The 18,362-nt window shown below is 40.2% G+C and overlaps 1 protein-coding gene across 5 annotated transcripts in view; it reads right to left on the reverse strand.

Moving 5' to 3' along the window:
* The window catches only part of PDE1C (phosphodiesterase 1C), a 514,714-nt gene that overhangs the window by 64,567 nt on the left and 431,785 nt on the right, over positions 1 to 18,362 (reverse strand). For all 5 annotated transcript variants that reach the window (XM_047849292.1, XM_047849290.1, XM_047849293.1 and 2 more), the window contains 6 exons: positions 17,847 to 17,975; positions 15,722 to 15,823; positions 15,048 to 15,168; positions 6,491 to 6,572; positions 3,015 to 3,135; positions 1,203 to 1,378 (listed from right to left, as the gene is read on the reverse strand). In XM_047849292.1, coding sequence (XP_047705248.1) covers positions 1,203 to 1,378; positions 3,015 to 3,135; positions 6,491 to 6,572; positions 15,048 to 15,168; positions 15,722 to 15,823; positions 17,847 to 17,975 — 731 coding nt within the window. The remainder of the gene's footprint in view (positions 1 to 1,202; positions 1,379 to 3,014; positions 3,136 to 6,490; positions 6,573 to 15,047; positions 15,169 to 15,721; positions 15,824 to 17,846; positions 17,976 to 18,362) is intronic.

An 18,362-nucleotide genomic window follows, 5' to 3' on the forward strand; every position in this document is an offset into this window, starting at 1 on the left:
GGGCCGGAACATGTTGCGCCCAGCCACTCCCGCACTTCTTCCAACGTGTTGTGCGGGCACTGGTGGATGAAAGTGTCAGTGCTGTGTTTGAGGATAGAACTCTCTTTCCTTGTTCTGAGGATCTGGGGACAGGGGCCAGTGAGTGCTGGTGACAAGTGCAAATCCTTGAGTGAACTTCCATTCTTTCTTTGAAAGAAACTCTGTGGTAATGCCTCCTGCCCTCAAGAGACTGTGAGCTTTGAGGATGAGGATGTCTGTTATTCACCTCTGCACTCTTGGCACAGAACACAGAGCCTGGCACATAGTAGGGATTCATTCAGTAGATGTTAACAAGCACTGACTATTATTGAAGGCTCACCTCCACAAATCCTACTGGGATCAGCCCCCTCACCGAGCTCCTCGCTGAGCTCCCAAGAGCCAGCTATGTTTTCGTGCCTCCCTGGAATCAGGCACCACAGCATCACGCCCTTATCTCAGGTATGTGTTCCTCCCTAGACTACAAGATGAGCATGTAGTATGTATGGACCTTGTAGTATGTGTTCAATAAACACAAATACATGTATGAGCAAATGGGTTTCAACTTTCAAGAAGCGCACAGATTTCAGTCTTTTTTATTTACAGTACCAAGAGTCATGATGTTTCTGATAATGAATTTTGACGTTGGCCTCAATGAATTTTACCTACAAGTTACCTTCGTCTCAGAAGATCAGTCCGAGTTATGACTGAAAGGAAGTTGAGAACATGAAAGGAAGATAAAAATGTATGCAAAGATATTAAAGCTCTCTCTGTCCTAACGTAATGGCAGGGGTGGCTATTGGCCAGGCTTTACTTAGAGGAAGGAAGAAATTAAGGCTTCACAAGTGTGTCACATGACACGAAATGAGAATGAAAGTAGTCTAGCAAAAACCAAGAAATAACAACACCCATCCTCTGTAGAATCTTTACACCAAAAAGAGGAATTTAGTCATACAGCACAAAGGTCATGCTGAAATGGGTACTCGGTGGGCTGCCTCATTCTGTCATGTACTGAGCATTACGTACAATGAACAGCAAAAGATGGGAGAGCCTAACATTCCGCCATTTGGATAAACAGCCTGAGATTGTGCTTCATTTGCAATACCTAGAAATCAGGGTTGGCAATGCCTTGTTTTTTTAAGTGGATTTGGACAGATCTCCAGGAAGGTTCCCCAGTAGCATGTTACCTTTGGGCACCTTGGCCCTCCATCTCTCCCGATTGATGTGCACCACCTCAGTCCACGTGGCTTTAAAACTCTTATAGTCAACAGGGATGACAGAACTGTTGACGGGCGCACTTCCTTCTGAGCCAGTGCTCTTGACACCTGATCGCTTCGCATCTGCCGAACTGATGCTGTTCAAACTGGAGATCAAAAAGTCATACCCAAGAGGACGGTTAGTGTTTGAAAAACATATCCCAGTGAGCAAGCCCAAGAAAGGAGTGAGCAGCGCTCCTCAAGTTATTGGGGTGCAATTCCTCTTTCCATATGTGAGAGATGGGAAATTCTGTATTCTCAGCAGGAGAAAAAGATCAAGATTTCAGCCTCATGAGTATCCATATCCCCTGTATTTCTTCTCGGTTGATTGGTATCTTCTTATTCAATATGACTAGAATTCCCTCATATGAATCTTCTGGCTTCAACTCTCCGAAGTTAACTAATTTGAAATCAGGCTCCTACTTAGTTCCACAGTGCACCCATCTGCTTCTACACTGACCACTTTTCCAAGTTACCCAGTCACTTGTTCCTCTTTCTCTCCAGGTCCACCTCCCCCTGTACTTGAGTGCCTCTGACCCCAGGATCCCCAAGGCCAGAGTAAGATGATTTCCTTGTATTCTCGGGGGAAGCTGAAAAGGCACAGACACCTTAGAGATTGTGGGAAATGAGACATGCAAAAGACATTTTTTAAAATGAATATTACTTCAAGCTTGAAACATGGGCATTTTTGCAAACATAGAAAGTGTAGCCTCCCGGGAAACTTTAAGGTATTATACACTTCCAGGTGGCTTGCGCAGTGACTGACACAAATGCGCACCCGTTGACAACCTTGGCTGACTAGACCAGCAGGATACGTTTCAGCCCAGTCCCGTGGGGCAGGGGACCAGGGAGAAGGCTTCCGTCCTCCTTGTTAGCAGCCATCACTGGGTTCATTCACCTTGAGTGTTCGGGATCCCACTGTCCTAATATTCCTCTTACCTTCTCTCCTTCTTGCTCTTTTCTTATTTTTCCCATTAATTCCATTTCCCCCCTTTCTCATTTATGACAAAGCCCCAGGTTTTACATGGACAAGCGGGGGAGGAGCAGGAATACTAGCCATGGTGCAAGCATTTCCTCTGTGCTTGATCCTGTTATAAGGGCTTTATGTTGACTGAATAACTCACTTCGTCTTTCCTCCAACCTAGGAGTATTACAACCTACATGGGAAATCAAGAAAACTCGCCTGAGATGACACAGGTACAACGTAATGGGATTGGGATGTTTAACCTGGAATCTGACTCCAGAACCTGCCACTAATCTATGCTCAATATAATGAAACCGTGTCAGAGGGTGACTTAAAACTTGCAGGTTTTTTTCCTTCCTCCACTTCATTCCCTTCCTGAACCTAGAAATGAAAGTGAGTTTCATTTCTTGGGATGACTCCGATCAGCGGGACTGTCTTTTTGGATTATGGGAAGCAAGGACTGTCTGGGCTCAGGCAATCAAAGTGCCAGGATGGATGTTGTCACGAGCAAAAGCACCGAAAGAGAGAATATGGTAGGAAACCTGTACTGGGAATGCTCCGGTCACGGTGTGGACCTTGGTCATTCCCTTCCCGGCCAGCCTGGAGAGTACAGACAGTATAGCTTCAACTCCTCTGAGAAAAAGAAAGAGGCAGACATCTCTCTTACAAGAGAGGGAGGGCAAACATCATTATGAAAAACCCCCATCCCTCCCAAAGGAGTGACTCTGTCCTTGTGGAGAGGCCAACCTGACCCTCACCCTTCAAGCTTCTGCACTGACCTTGAACGCCTCTGTCCTGTCCCGCCAGTTTGGGAGGTTTCATCAATTAAAGGACTCACGATCTTTTCGGTCATGTCCGTGAGCACAGTAAAGGTGGGTTCCACGATGAAATCAATAAAACCTGAAGAGAGACAGCAACGCTTCAGAGGAACTACACATAAACTGGTCCCTTCCATATTTCCCTATGGAAACTGATGAACCTTCTCTTTTTTTTAAACTTCATCTGCAGGGGAGCTCCAGATCAGATCAGGAGAGAGAAGGTTGGTCTTATTCATTTAACATATTCCTGGAGTTGAATATCATGAGTGAGTTCCATCTCTCCTATGTAACTTCCTATGACTTTTTAGTAGATGGTGCAATAAAGTGCTTAAGAAACTCATATCCAACCTCCACTGTGTCATAGATCTGTGGTTGGTGCTGCATAAAAGATGAAGATGTAGAACACAACCTGCCTACCCTCAAGGAGTTTACAGGAGAGATGACCTGAGCACAAAAATGACCCTGAGGGGATATGGAAAGGGCCCAAGGGGAAGCCCAAATGAGGCCTCTGGGAAGGTAAGGAAGGAAGGATATTTTCCCTCTCACGAGAGGTCTGTGAATAGCTTTAGGGGAGTTGTGTGTTTGAGCTGAGACCTAAGGCTCTTCACTTTAGGTGGAAGGAGTGGAATAAGCCAAGTGACAAGGATAGGAAAAAGGTAGGATGTGTCTGAGGAATGACTGAGGCTTAAAGACTTTTTTGGAGTTGGAAAGGGGAATTCTGGGAAGGCAGGTAGTCACCTGCTTAGGGCAGGAGGCTCCTGAGGGTGGAGCTAAGGAGCTGAGACTTAGATGGGCACTCTATGCTCCTTGACGTGTTTGGGCACCATCACAGTTAAGATTTTTTTAAATGTTCTTTGGGAAAGTTAATTTGGCAAGAGGGATGGGAAGGGAGAGAGCAGGAGGGGCTGAGGCTGAGAAAATCATTTTAGAAGCTGTCGAGATAGCCCAAAGGAAGGTAAGGGAGGGGAGACCCAGTGTCATTCATTGTAAGGCAGATGTGTGATGGAGGCACAGGTCCACGTGCTGCAGTAGTGGTGCTGTCTCCAAGGAGATCTCCCACAGCAGAGCAGAGAACACAGGGATGATGGCGGGGGGACAAAACGTGGCTGGGGAAAAAAATGATGGGCTCAGACTTAGATGTGCTGACTAATAGGTGCAGGGGACACATCCAGATGGCAGAGGGCAAACAGAATTGGGAGAAACAGGGCTGGAAACTGGGAGAGGGGTCAGATCTGGAACTGTACCTTAGAGATACGGCCATGTTGGAGAGACAGTTGATGTTAGGCTGGAGTCACTGTGTCAATGGCTCAAAAATACCCGAGCGTTCTGTGACACGTTAGGAGAAACTATATGACCTGAAACTATTGGTCGTCGTTCCTTAACGCAGCCACGTGAAAGTTAGAAGGAAATGAAATACCAATCCAAGGAAATACAGTGTTTGGTACAAATGCTTATTTGGTTTTCCTAATGACTGAAGTGCAGGTGATCTTGGCATTTAATGTCCAGCAATGAAGGATGCTGAAAACTGTATAATGTAATTGACCAAACAAGGATTGCCCCAAATGCCCATAGTATCCTGATAAGGAAACACTGATGGCCAAATCTGTGTTATAGTTAATTGAGGTATACTTTTACAATTTTAGCTTAAGCTGAAACTTAAGTGTTTCATGATACTATTTCACCTTTTGGCTTTCTTACAGGTTAAACTCAGTATGTCCAAACCAGAACTAACTCATCAGCTTTCCCTCCAACCCTCATAAATGGGACCATGGTCCAACCACTTAATCTGGATCACTGCCTTTACCTTAGGTTTGCATCCAGCTGAATCCTTAATATGTTATATGCCACCTTTCTCCTGGAGAGTCTATGTGCTTCCTCAATTCTCACACTCATCATCTCTTCCCTGTAAGCCTGCAGAAGGCACCCAGCTGATTTCCTCGCCTCTAGTCTTACTCAAAACCCTCCAAGCTACCTATAGAGAAATCTTGCTATAACAGTGGTTGACAAGCTTTTTCTGTAAAGGGCCAAATAGTAAATATTTTAGGTTCTACGGGCCAAATCTAGGACAGCTACGTAATTCTCACACTGTAGTGCAAAGGTAGCCATAGACAACACTCAAATATCGCACTTAGCTGTCTTATAATGGAATTATTTACAGGACCGAGTGGTAGGCCATATATGGCCCACAGGCAACAGTTTGCTGATTCTCATTCTAAAGCATCCATTTATATGTTTTTAAATCTTACTTAAAACTCTTTGGATATGCCCTGATTTTCTCTCCATACATGGCCCTCACTTCATCATACACTCTGCCCACTACTCCAACCATATGGAATTATTTGTAATTCCCTGACGTACTAGGCTGTTTTAAATTTCCCTGCTTTGTATATGCTAATCCCTTGTTTGGAATGCCCTTCCATGTGCCTGTTACACGCCTCTCACCTACAGCACCATTTGCCTACACTGCCTACTTCTTTCTTAATCCCCAACTCAAACATTACCCTTCAACAAATCTTTCTGGGTTTAACGGTCCACAGACACTATTCTGTGCCTGAATGTACCACATAGAAAACTCAATCTGAGCACTGTAACATTCAAACAGACACTGTTTTCCTAAAGTCTTGCCTACCACCCAATACTGGCTCAATGTCTTTGGGAGCAGATAGCATTTATAATTTGTATTTGTTTTTTATACCATCTAGTACAGTGCCCAGCAGTGCCCCATGCCTAATAGAAACTCAATACAATAGTATGAAAACAATTATGAAAAATAGTATTCAAAACACAAGTAGAAAAAAATCAGTAAATCCTTGTTGAATTTATTTTTTGAATAATTTCAGACTCTTCCAAGGTGGAGATCACTGATGATATTTGATTAATGTGTGATACTGGTACCCTCATATCTAAGGATTTTTGTAATTCACATATATTATGGTTATTAGCAGTACAAAATTATCTTTATTTTAAAAAAAGTGCTGAAAAGTTTTTAAAAAGAAGGAAACATTTAAAATGAGCCATTCCTGGAATTAAGGTCATCCAGGAAATAGGACTGTCCTGGAAACAGGGCCAAAGGAAGCATCACTGGGGAGAAATAACAGGGAGACTTCCAGTGTTGCATGCAGAATGGAGAGGCTGAAATACAATGGGCTTCCTGTCACTGATTCTTACCATGTTGGAAAGTTGAGGCCCTTTCTGCTCTTAGTGGGGAATGATAGACACAGCAGAGCACCACTGTCTAATCTTCCTACAAACCAGCCACATTCCAGGGACAAGGATGGGGAGAGGGGCTCTAACAACCCAATCAGCCAAAGCCATAAGCATGGCACAGCAGAATGGAGCCAGGTTCCCAGCCAAAGTATCACTGGGAGCATCTGCGCTTACTTCTAGGCAACCCCAGTCCGTTTTTTCTTTCCATCCAAAGGGCTGTCAACACGTACCCACTTGCGACTGAGCAACCATCGTTGACTTTCTGTCGCACAGAGGAGAAAAAGGCAGCCCCAGCTCTGCTTCTCTGTCACCCTGGAAAAATAGGAGGTCACAGTAAATTAAGATCAGTAGGTGGAGTTGCCCAGATTTTATTTAGCAACTTCAACTGCCACAAAGGCCACTGGTCTTTATTATAATTATTACAATTACATTATGTAATAAGTCCTTCTGGGGCCTGATCCTGTGCATAAAAGACACCAAGAGGCTGAAACCCTCTGGGGTCCAATCATTCCATCCAACTGCAAAGGCACATGCTGTTGTACAGAAAGCCTCATCAGGCAGCAATTGGTGCCCGAGGAAAAAAAAGCCAACGAGTTCTGTGGCCCAGAGCTAAAACTGCATCCAGAATTCCTGTGTGTTCTCAAGTTTTCGTCGATCTGTGTGGCCTTTCTTGAGCCAGTGAAAGGCCTCCCACCCCTGCCAAGACACAAATTCAAACCAGACTGATCGGATTTATTCTGCTAGTGTTGCTACCTAAAGCCACACACCTGAGGTAAGTGCTCTGGGGTCTTAAGCACAGGGCTCAGTCCATAATGAACAGTGGACCAAAAAATGAAACAGAGTAAATACTTGCTTGTGTTTACCAAGTTAGACAATAATAATTTTCTGACCAATATATTCTCAATCTCACTAAAAAACCATCACTATAATAAGCGAGTACTATGGGAAGTCTAAATAATGAGGGAGATGATTTTTTAAAACCTGAACCAGGGGCGCCTGGGTGGCTCAGTTGGTTAAGCGTCCAATTTTGGCTCAGGTCATGATCTCACAGCTCGTGGGTTCTGGCCCTGCATCGGGCTCTGTGCTGATAGTTCAGAGCTTGGAGCCTGCTTCGAATTCCCTATCTCTATCTCTCTCTGCCCCTCCCCTGCTCACGCTCTCTCTCTCTCTCAAAAGCAAATAAACAATAATAAAAAAAATGAAAACCCGTGTGACTTTAGTCACACACCTAGAGGAAAGGAAAAATATGACAGCTTTCTTATAGTAGTGAAGGTGTGCTGATTCATTTTACAAGGCTAGAATTTGCTCAGGTTAATGGCTACTGATTTGGGCTTGAATCTGGCCTTTCTCCCTCTAGCTGTGTGATCACAGGAAGTTGACTTTCCTTCTCTACATTTCAGTCTTATGTTCTATAAAGTATGGATAATAATACTTATCTCATCAGGTTATGATGAGGATTAAATAATGAGAAAATATATGTAAATATATAAAAAACTATTATTGTTTTCTAATAGATATCTCTAATATTTAAGTTAAGATTTGAGGAACATTTAGTGAATTTTTATCTCAAATACACTCTGATTATAATAAATACTACCAATAAATTAATAGTAAGTGAAAAGTAACAACGTCATTCAAAAACTAGGCCAAGTTCAAAAACTAAATACGTTTTCTTTCTAAGGCATGTTATCGAAGAGAAAGGATGCTGGTTCACACACACAAAAGGAAAGGAAGGAAAAGGAATGGGCGTCTGAGGAAGCTGAATGGTGGGGTCACAATAGGTGCTGGGGACATCCAAGGGTCTCAGGAACAGTCCTGAAGTGGCTCAGTTCCTTCTGCACCCTTTCCTGGGTAGACACCCCATGGGACACAATGGCTCCTCTGTTTCTGAGTATTCCTTGGCATGATAAAAATAATTTACCCCTGAGCTATTTCTTCTTGGGCAGTACAAAAAGAAGGAAGAGGATTTATGACATAAACTGTTGTGGTGTAGATGGTTCTGTGGGATATTGCAGCTTAAACAAGTAAAACCCACTCTTATTCCCTATGAAGCAGGGATACAAGTTGGTTTTTTGGTACATTTTAATGGGGGTGGTTTAGAAGAAGAGGTGGGAAACACAAACCACTTGACTATTAAGACGTAAGCATTAGTTTGGATTTTATTACTGAAAAAGTACAAGCTATAAAACAACTTCTTATCCCATGGACTTGTCTGTACCCACATCTATACATCACATACATCTTTTGGATTTAATTGAGCTGAGCAGGCTCAACTATTAAAACCCTATTTTAAAATAGTGGTCACTGAATTCCCTTTGGATGACAGGTACATTTATGAATTGGAAAAAAAGTAATTTGCAGCAAGTAATGTGGAAAGGTGTACTTCTGGTGAATTCAACTTGATTGAAACAATATTATATGGTTCTATAATTACTGGCCCATGTGGAATTATTCAAACACTTTCCTTTTTACTGAAGACATCAATATTTTTTAAGAAGGGCAAAAGCCTCAGTACAAAGGATAGTTTTGTAACTAACGGAAAAGAAAAACAGACCATTGCATAAAGGAAGATTGCATACGAAGCTGCACAAACAAGAGTTTTTCTCGATGGAAACACAGTAAGGGGCATAGAGGTCAGGAGTGTAAAAAGCAGGCCACACAAATACCCCTGATCAAAGAGTTAATGAACGTTTAAAAGAAAAGTGATAGACATGGAAGAGAAACAAAAGGGAGACAACATATGAATAACTGCTTTCCCTAAAAAAGAGAAATAAATAAATGGAAAAGGAAAGCACTCAAAGATTTAATCAATGTAACCTGAATCTATAGAGGAAAAGAACAGACCAGGTCCCGAGAAAAGCTATTACAGAACAATCATTATTGAAATATATCCCAGTTCTGTCAGTGGGCTTCAAAGGTAAAGGAATGATCCTTTAGGGCACATAAGCAAAAAGATACATCACCTAGACATGAAAATAATTACAGCAGGGCCTCCAACCCCTCCATAGCAATATGCACAGGTAGAACGTATTTGAGTGAAATCTAAAAAAGTCTTCAGGGAAAGAAAGCTTGATTCCACCCCTGGCCCACCACCCACCAAAAAAAAAAAAAAAAAAAAAAAGCAAGCAAACTATGGCCCAAATATAATAGCAGTAGAAAAACTGGCAAGTATACAAAAACGTGTTGCATTCGTTCTTCTTTTTTTTTTTTTTAATTTTTTTTTTAACTTTTTTTTTCAATGTTTATTTATTTTTGGGACACAGAGAGACAGAGCATGAACGGGGGAGGGGCAGAGAGAGAGGGAGACACAGAATCGGAAACAGGCTCCAGGCTCTGAGCCATCAGCCCAGAGCCTGACGCGGGGCTCGAACTCCCGGACCGCGAGATCGTGACCTGGCTGAAGTCGGACGCTTAACCGACTGCGCCACCCAGGCGCCCCGCATTCGTTCTTCTAAAAGAAACCACTTGAAGAACAACTTTGGCCAACCGATGGAAGATCAACCAGAGCTAAAGTACCAGCAGTGAGTAGAACCAAGACAAAAACAAACTAGAAAATTATGCTTTTGCCAGATATGTTTTCCACCTTTCCAAGTGGTATTGTTTAAGGTTTATCTTTTGTAAACAGCAGGTCGTACATGCCAGAGAATGCTCATTTAAAAACTCAGGACAATTTAGAAATATGATAGGCAACAAATAGCAATAAGGAGTTAATTATGTTATGAAAAAAAATGGGGAATGGTATTGGAAGGTAATGAATAAACACTGGCTTTCTTATCTGTTGTAGATGGGGGTAAGAATATGTCATTTAAACTTGATACATAAAAAAAATAACTAAATTTAAATAATAAAAGACAGACTACAATAATTAAACCAGTTAATAAAGCCAGCTAAAAACAGGTGCTGGGGAAGAGGTGAGAGGAAAAGAAGTTTACTAATTTTTATAACAAGGAAGCAATAGATACTATCGAAATAAATAGAGAATGTAAAATTTTTTACTATCAAGTTAGCCACTGGAAAAACTGAAAATATAAAACTTCCAAGTCATCAGAAGAAGTAAATACATAACAAAGCAGACAGCATAGCCAATACAGTGAACTATTTAAGAAGAAACCATAAAAACAGAGAGCATAATGTAAAATGTCATGGCACCTAAGATCAAGTATTTCTGTCATCTCAATGGATGTTAATATAGCTGATTTCAAATAATAAAAGAAAAGAATCTTAGGTTGCCTCATAAAAAAACCTCAACTACGTACAGTGTTTATTTATTTTTAATGTTTATTTTTCAGAGAGACAGAGAGAGAGATGGAGTGTGAGCAGGAGAGAAGCAGAAGGAGAGAGACACAAAATTTGAAGCAGGCTCCAGGCTCTGAGCTGTCGAACCCACAAACTGCGAGATCATGACCTGAGCCGAACTCGGACACTTAACCAACTGAGCCAACCCAGAAGCCCCTATATACAGTGTTTAAAAGGCACATCCCAACCAAAGTGCTTCTGAAAGGTGGAACATAAAAATCTATGCAAAGACAGGGGTCATATTCTTAAAATGAGTCAAATTTGAATTCTAGGTAAAAGCATTAGATGAGATACAGAGGCAGGCTTTATAATGATAAGGGGTACAGTAAATTATGATGGTCTAATAGTTATTAATATGCAAGAACCAAGTAACATAGAATCAACCTTCATACTACATAGAAAAAAAATAGAAACACTTGTCATCCTACAAAAGATCAAAAAAATTTTAATGATATATAAAATACCTAAATGACATAATTGATAAGGTAGGTGTGTACAGTATTCTTTGAATTTTATATCCTGCAAGAAGAAAATAAATATATTTTTCAAGAGCAGTGAATACTCACAACACTGATTATACAGTAGGTGACAAATGATTCACAATAAAATCCAAACAATGAAAAATTTCTGTGATTTAATTTCAATAACCCACAAATAATTACAAAACTAGAAAGCAAAAGACCCTACCATTGGAAATTATATAAACAAACACTTCTATCAGAAGCAACTCTTGGGTAAAAGAAAAATCTACACCAAAATTCCAGAATATTTAGAAAGGAGTGATTGTAAACATACTGCATATATGAATCCGTAAGATTCATAAGAAAAAGACAAACTCCTAGTCTTAGTAATGTTAAACAGGCAGAATGTAAATAAGTGAATTAAGCATCCATCTCAGGAAGTTAACAAAAGAACAAAGTAAACTCAAGCAGAAGAAATGAATTAGTACAAATGAAAACCTCAATTAAGGTATTATAAAATAAAAAAGAAACAAAATAATCAAATGATTAGCTAATTTCATAGAGAAGAAAGGGCACAAACACTAATATATGAAATGAAAAATAAAAATGAGGAAATAGGGGCACTTAGGTGGCTCAGTTAGTTATGGATCCCATTCTTGATTTTGGCTCAGGTCACTATCTCACAGTTTGCAAGTTCGAGTTCGAGCCCTACATAGGGCTCTGCACTGACAATGCAGAGGATGCTTGGAATTCTCTGTCTCCCTCTCTCTCTGCTCCTCCCCCACTCACACATGTGCACTCTCTCTCTCTCTCTCTCTCTTTCTCTTCCCCTCTCTCTCCCTCTCTCTCTCTCAGTAAAATAAACTTTAAAAATTAAAAATTAAAAAAATTAAAATGGGGAAATATGGTGGCTCAGTCAGCTAAGCATCCAACTCTTGACTTTGGCTCAGGTCATGATCTCATACTTCATAGGATTGAGCCCCACATTGATGGAGCCTCGCTATCAGTGCAGAGCCTGCTTGAGATTCTCTCTCTCCATCTCTGCCCCTCTCCCACTCACACTTTTTCCCTCTCTCCCTCAAAATAAATAAATAAGCATTTAAAATAATAATAATAATAACAACAGGGAAATAACCACAGACACAGAAGATATTAAAAGAATTGTAGAGAACATTTGCAAAATATAAAAATAAACAACAATATAAATGAAATGAACCTCAAGACTTTTATAGCATGTATTTACCAAAAAGGCAAACTTATACTTCTTTAAAGTCAATATTTCATTGAGAAGCACCCTGAAGCAGTAGCTTAGATTTTGTAAAATATGGTTATAATACTTAAGATGTAACTTACTCTTTTAGCAAAGCATGGAAGGTCTGGTCTTTCAGTACTGAGGCTATGCCCTTATTTTGAATTATAACCAAACTTCCAAATGTAATACTTTCAAAGACTCTACAGTCCCATTGAGATTTCCCATTTGAACTGTCTGATTTAAAATCTATAGTTAAGAACTGAGGCAACATTTCTCCTACATGGGTTACTTACAATGGCTTATGGCATCTGGGTTAAAATATTAAGTCAATAAAAATAATTTACTGAATCATAATTACTAAAAAGTAGTTCCAGTCCAGTGAGCTAACATTCCATTCCCAATGGGCAAGAAATTCAATAAGGTTATTTTCACATTGCCTCTAGCACGTTTTCATTCAATTCAAACATATGTGTATGCAAACAAGGTTTCTTTTATGTGGAAAATGTGCACATGTTTAAGTAATTTCTCATATCCACTCACAATTAAAAGAAGGAATCATTTCATTACCTCAAACTTACATGAGTTACTATCACCGACCTTTGGCTACAAATTAAATACTCCTAGCCATTAGGGGTGTTATTACACAAGCAATATTAAAGAAAGCATATGATAATGGAGAGGGGGTATTTACAGAAAATCCTCTCACTAATATTAGGAAAAGAGCTTCTGGAAAAATGGTTCAAAATTAGCCCTTGATTAAGGATGAATTTGCAGAGTCATTCTTATATACATAAGGCCACACCTATACAGCTCTAGTTCCTCACATACCACTAGGTTCTCCGTGAGAACTAGTCTGAGAGACCAACCAATGCCTTTGCAAAGGGAAACAGCCAAATGCAGAACAGGGTACCTGCTGGTGTATTCACATAACAGCTGAGGGGTGCATGTGTATATGCATACCCTGATGTGAACTCCTAGACAGTATGAAGGAAGTGTAGAACATGTAATGCCAGAAGGACCCTAAGAAAACATCTGGTACAACCTTCCCCTAAATCCACTCCCCACTACCACGTCCTAAAACACAAATCTCAGATAAGTCCATTAGGAACTAGAAGAGTGATTTGATTAGTCCCACGAACCAGGTGGAATAGAAAAAAACAACGAAGAGTCATCTGGACTTCGTTGAATATGCTGTTAACTCTAGTCCCAGCTCATCACTGGATACTGTGTACAGTTTCAGAAGAAAACACACACACATACAGATGCCTTCTACAATTCTCCCATTCAAACCAGAATCCCAGAAGAAGAGTAATCATAGGAGTAATTTGCTTCCAAAAATTAAGTAACCAGTGAAAGACCCTATCTCTTGTCGGTTCATGGGACAAAGTTGAGACTGGCCTTCATAAATGTTCTGTGCAGTGTCAGAAGTCTCTGAGTCCATGACATGAACCACCCTTCATGAAGTAACAAGAACTGAATTAACTGTACTGATGTGAATTGGCTGTAATTCAGGCCCCACAGTCTGCATATGTCATCTTGCCTTCAACCTCAGGACCTCGTATCTCAAAGCAGATGTTTTAATGGCAGCTCTTCTAGAGAAGACATCAGTTTTTGGTACTATGCACTTATTCCCCTATTTCTCTACTTCTGTGTACCTTTTTTAAATTTAATATTATTTAAAAAAATTTTTTTAACATTTATTCATTTATGAGAGAGAGAGAGAGAGAGAGAGAGAGAGAGAGAGAGAGAGAGAATGAGCACAAGCAGGGTAGGGGCAGAGAAAGAAGGATACACAGAATGGAAGCAGGCTCCAGGCTCTGAGCTGTCAGCACAGAGCCCGATGCAGGGCTCGAACTCACAGGCTGTGAGATCATGACCTGAGCTGAAGTCGGACGCTTAACTGACTGAGCCATCCAGGCACCCCTTTATAAATTTAATTTTAGGGGCGCCTGGGTAGCGCAGTCGGTTAAGCGTCCGACTTCAGCCAGGTCACGATCTCACGGTCCGTGAGTTCGAGCCCCGCGTCAGGCTCTGGGCTGATGGCTCAGAGCCTGGAGCCTGTTTCCGATTCTGTGTCTCCCTCTCTCTCTGCCCCTCCCCCGTTCATGCTCTGTCTCTCTCTGTCCCAAAAATAAATAAACGTTGAAAAAAAAAATTTAAATTTAATTTTAAAGTACTGCCTACTCACTAAAGACTCTGGCTACCCTTTTAGAAAACACAACCCTGTGTCTTAGGATGTAGTAAGTTTAAATATAATTGAAGCAGCAGCATCTAGTGATTTCCTGACCACAAATTGCCACACCTCACTTTGGAATTTGACAACATGGCTTATCTGCTCAAAAGAAACAACCCAACCAATTATAACAGCTAAATTATTATGAGTTAAAGATTAACATGTTAATCCTACAGGATAATGCAAAAGTAACTACCACTTGGTCAACCCATTAAAATAAACAGTAAAAAGGAAAGTAACCAGTTGACATTTTGACAAAAGACTGCCAAAAGCAAGTGCTTGTTTTTTTTTTTTTTTTCCAAACAGAAATGGATAGGACAGAAACACCATAATGTTCTGAGAATCAAAATTTAGGTAAGAGTCAGACATCACATGACCAAGAAACAAAAAAAACAAAACAAAAAACCAAACAAACAAAAAGCTATGAAACCTTACTCCCCAAAGAAAATTACTGCAGTTCCCATAGTCTTATTATAGCATTGCTGAAATAGAAAATTCAGAAATATCTACTGATGACAGCCCTGAGGAGTAGCACAACAAGGTACCTGTCTGAAGAACTCCTCCAGGAGTGACATTGTCCAGCGATGATGGAGCTCCCATGCTTTTGCTGGATGGCTAATGTCTGCTGTGTGCAACATCAGGGATAATGCTTTCGGCTTTTCAATTCTGTCAACCCAAAGGACCCAAACACGTGAGGATCAAACTTTCAGAGTTTTTAAAAATCATTGCTTTGTTTTATCTCTTCTATTCTCCCATCTCAAACCCCACTTCAGCTGAACTGGGGGAAAGCATCATTTCATCCTGCAACTGAGCTGGTCATCAGCTGAGTCTCCATGTCTATTGAGCTGCACACCTCACATATAGACTCAAAAGTATCTCTGGAATGACCGCATCGTTCAAAAAGACAAGAACCCAAGAGTCACTCACTGCCTTTTGTGGCCTCTCCGCTGAGTGAATCTTTGATGATTTAGTTTTCCCATGAAGAATTATTTTAAATTCTAACTGGAGCAAATTGTTACTGGTCCTATTATTTATTTCAAACCTGATGAAAATCTATCTGTGATATGTACAATTCTCATGCTCTTTCCTCCAAACATCCCCACTTTATGAGACTATTCAGTAACGTTCTCTGAAGAAGGTGCTCTTCAAAGATGCTACAACATGGACAAGCACCTCTTCGGACACCCATAAAAACACATGAGGTCACAGGGGCACTCACGCTTCTGGCTGCTGCAGAGCAGTCTTCATTGCTTTGATTTGTTGGAAGTGACAGGACATATCCGTGGCCATCACCATCTCAATTACCAAGGTCCGAAACTCCCTTTCAGGGACACCCCGTGGAGAGAGAAGCATAGAAGTAAAAAAACAGAAAGCAAAAATTTGTTTATACTTTCTGCCACTTCTAGGCAAAACCAGTTAATTAGTTGTGACATTTCTAATCTACCTGAGCCTTTTAGGTGGGCTTTTTTTCTTTTTTTAATGGGGAATAAGTGAAGGGTAAGGATTAAGGAAATCATTTATTAGGGATATGACACATGGAATATACATATCATTCGGCATGGCTTATTTCACTGAACCTTTGCATAATGGCTAGCACAAAAATATTCGATAAACAGCTGACTGTTTAATTAAAATATAAGTACTATTTGCATCACCGTAGATTCAGAACTCTGTAAGGATTCAAATAGTTTTGCCTCTGATGGCACCTGGGTGGCTCAGTTGGTTAAACATAGGACTTTTGATTTCGGCTCAGGTCATGATCTCACAGTTCGTGAGTTTGAGCTCTGTGTCCAGCTCTGTGCTGACAGTGCAGAGCCTGCTTGGGATTCTCTCTCTCTCTCTCTCTCTGCTCCTCCCCATTTGCTCTCTCTCTCAAAGTAAATAAACTTTAAATAAAATAAATGGTTTGGCCTCTAATCTTTGAAACACCTGACCTACATTTACATGACTTGCAGGGTTGCCATATACATCACAAAGTGTGCTAAGCATTTTAAATGGGTTATATCCTTTGTCATAACATTAACCAAAGCAAGAGATAAATTTTATTATCTATTTTCTAGAAAATAAATTTTACAACAGTGTGAAGGGGTTAAGTAACTTCCTAAATGTCATATAGCTAGTAGCCATGTCCATATTCAAACTCAGGTGTGCCTAAATTCATTCAAAGACACATAATGTCATTTAGGCACTAGAATTAGTTATCCGCGATTTTTTTTGAGCGTCAAAATAATTTTCTTAGGAAGTTTTGAAAGTTTTAAAGAAAACTTCAAATCAAATAGAAGGTGGAAAACATATTTTAAATAAAAAACTCAGATTTTAAGAAGCTAAGATTTATTCCTAGATATCTTAGTTTTGGTGCAATTGTAAATGGGATCAATTCCTTGATTTTTTGTTCTGCTGCTTCATTATTGATATACAGAAATGCAACTGATTTCTATATATTGATTTTATATCCTGTGACTTTACTGAATTTGCTGAATTGCACTGCTAGGTATTTACCCAAAGGGTACAAAAATATAGATTTGTAGGGGTACAGGTACCCCAATGTTTATAGCCTCATTATTAATAATAGCCAAACTATGGAAAGAGTCCAAATGTCCACTGATTGATGAATGGATAAAGATGTGGTGTGTGTGTGTGTGTGTGTGTGTGTGTGTGTGTGTGTGGGTGTGTGTGTGTATACTGATATCAATGTAGATAGATAGATATAGATATTACTCAGCCATCAAGAGGAATGAAGTCTTGCCATTTGCAGTGACGTGGATAGAGCTAGAGTGTATTATGCTAAGTGAAATAAGTCAGAAAAAGACAAATACCACATGATTTCACTCATATGTGGAATTTAAGAAACATATAGGAAGGGGGAAAAAGAGAGAGAAACAAACCATAAGAGACTCTTTACAACAGAGAACAAACTGAGGGTTGATGGAGGGAAGTGGGTGGGGGATGGGCTAAATGGGTGATGGGTATTAAGGAGGGTACTTGTGTTGAGCACTGGGTGTTATATGCAAGTGATGAATCACTGAATTCTACTCCCGGGGTGGGGAGGGAGGGCAGGGGCAGAAGATAAAGGCAACACAAGTTTCCTAAGGTAACAAACAGCAAGTATTTCCAAAGTACCTATAATATATTTGAATATTTGTGTTAAGCAAAAGACAGACGGGGGGGGGGGGGGGAGAGAGAAAGAGGAGAGAGCAAAGGGAGGGAGGTGAGCGGTGGGGGGAAGCAGAAGAAAGGGTGCCATAAACATTTCAAATGGTATTATTTCTCCAAAAGCAGCATATTTCATCTCTCCTCACGGTTCCTTTCTTGGCCTCCAAATCTCTCTCCTGCCTCATCCTTACCTCCAGTCGTCCTTTGAGAGATTGATCAAAATATTCATTTCCTCATCCTCTTGCAGAAGGCGGTAAGCTGCGCTTAAATGGTGATTTTCTAATACGGACCTATCGTTGTACAGAATAGCAGGGTCAGACCTGAACAGAAAGCCAAGAAAATAATTTAGGATGTTAAACGGTTGAGATTTTTCAGGTAACTCTCTCAAGCTAGAATGCATCGTCTTTTTTCCAAATGTAATAATTATCTTTGCCCCATGCCATTTATATCAACCAAAAAGCTAAAACCAAACACTACAAATTATCAATAGATATATGTAGGGTATTTTAATGTCAATATGTGAATGTGAAATATGTGATATCCAACCTGAGAATTCTCTGAAAACTATTCTATAACCAGATCTCAATGATCTCTACTAGTAGCAAAGGTGATTTCATAAAACATGGGTCAACTCAAACTTCCTTGTATCTTCTGGAATAACGTTAATTTTTAAAAATTTTATTCAATGAAAGTATTTATTATCATTA

The sequence above is a fragment of the Prionailurus viverrinus genome, chromosome A2 (genome assembly GCF_022837055.1).
Source record: "Prionailurus viverrinus isolate Anna chromosome A2, UM_Priviv_1.0, whole genome shotgun sequence".
NCBI classification, from domain to species: domain Eukaryota; kingdom Metazoa; phylum Chordata; class Mammalia; order Carnivora; family Felidae; genus Prionailurus; species Prionailurus viverrinus.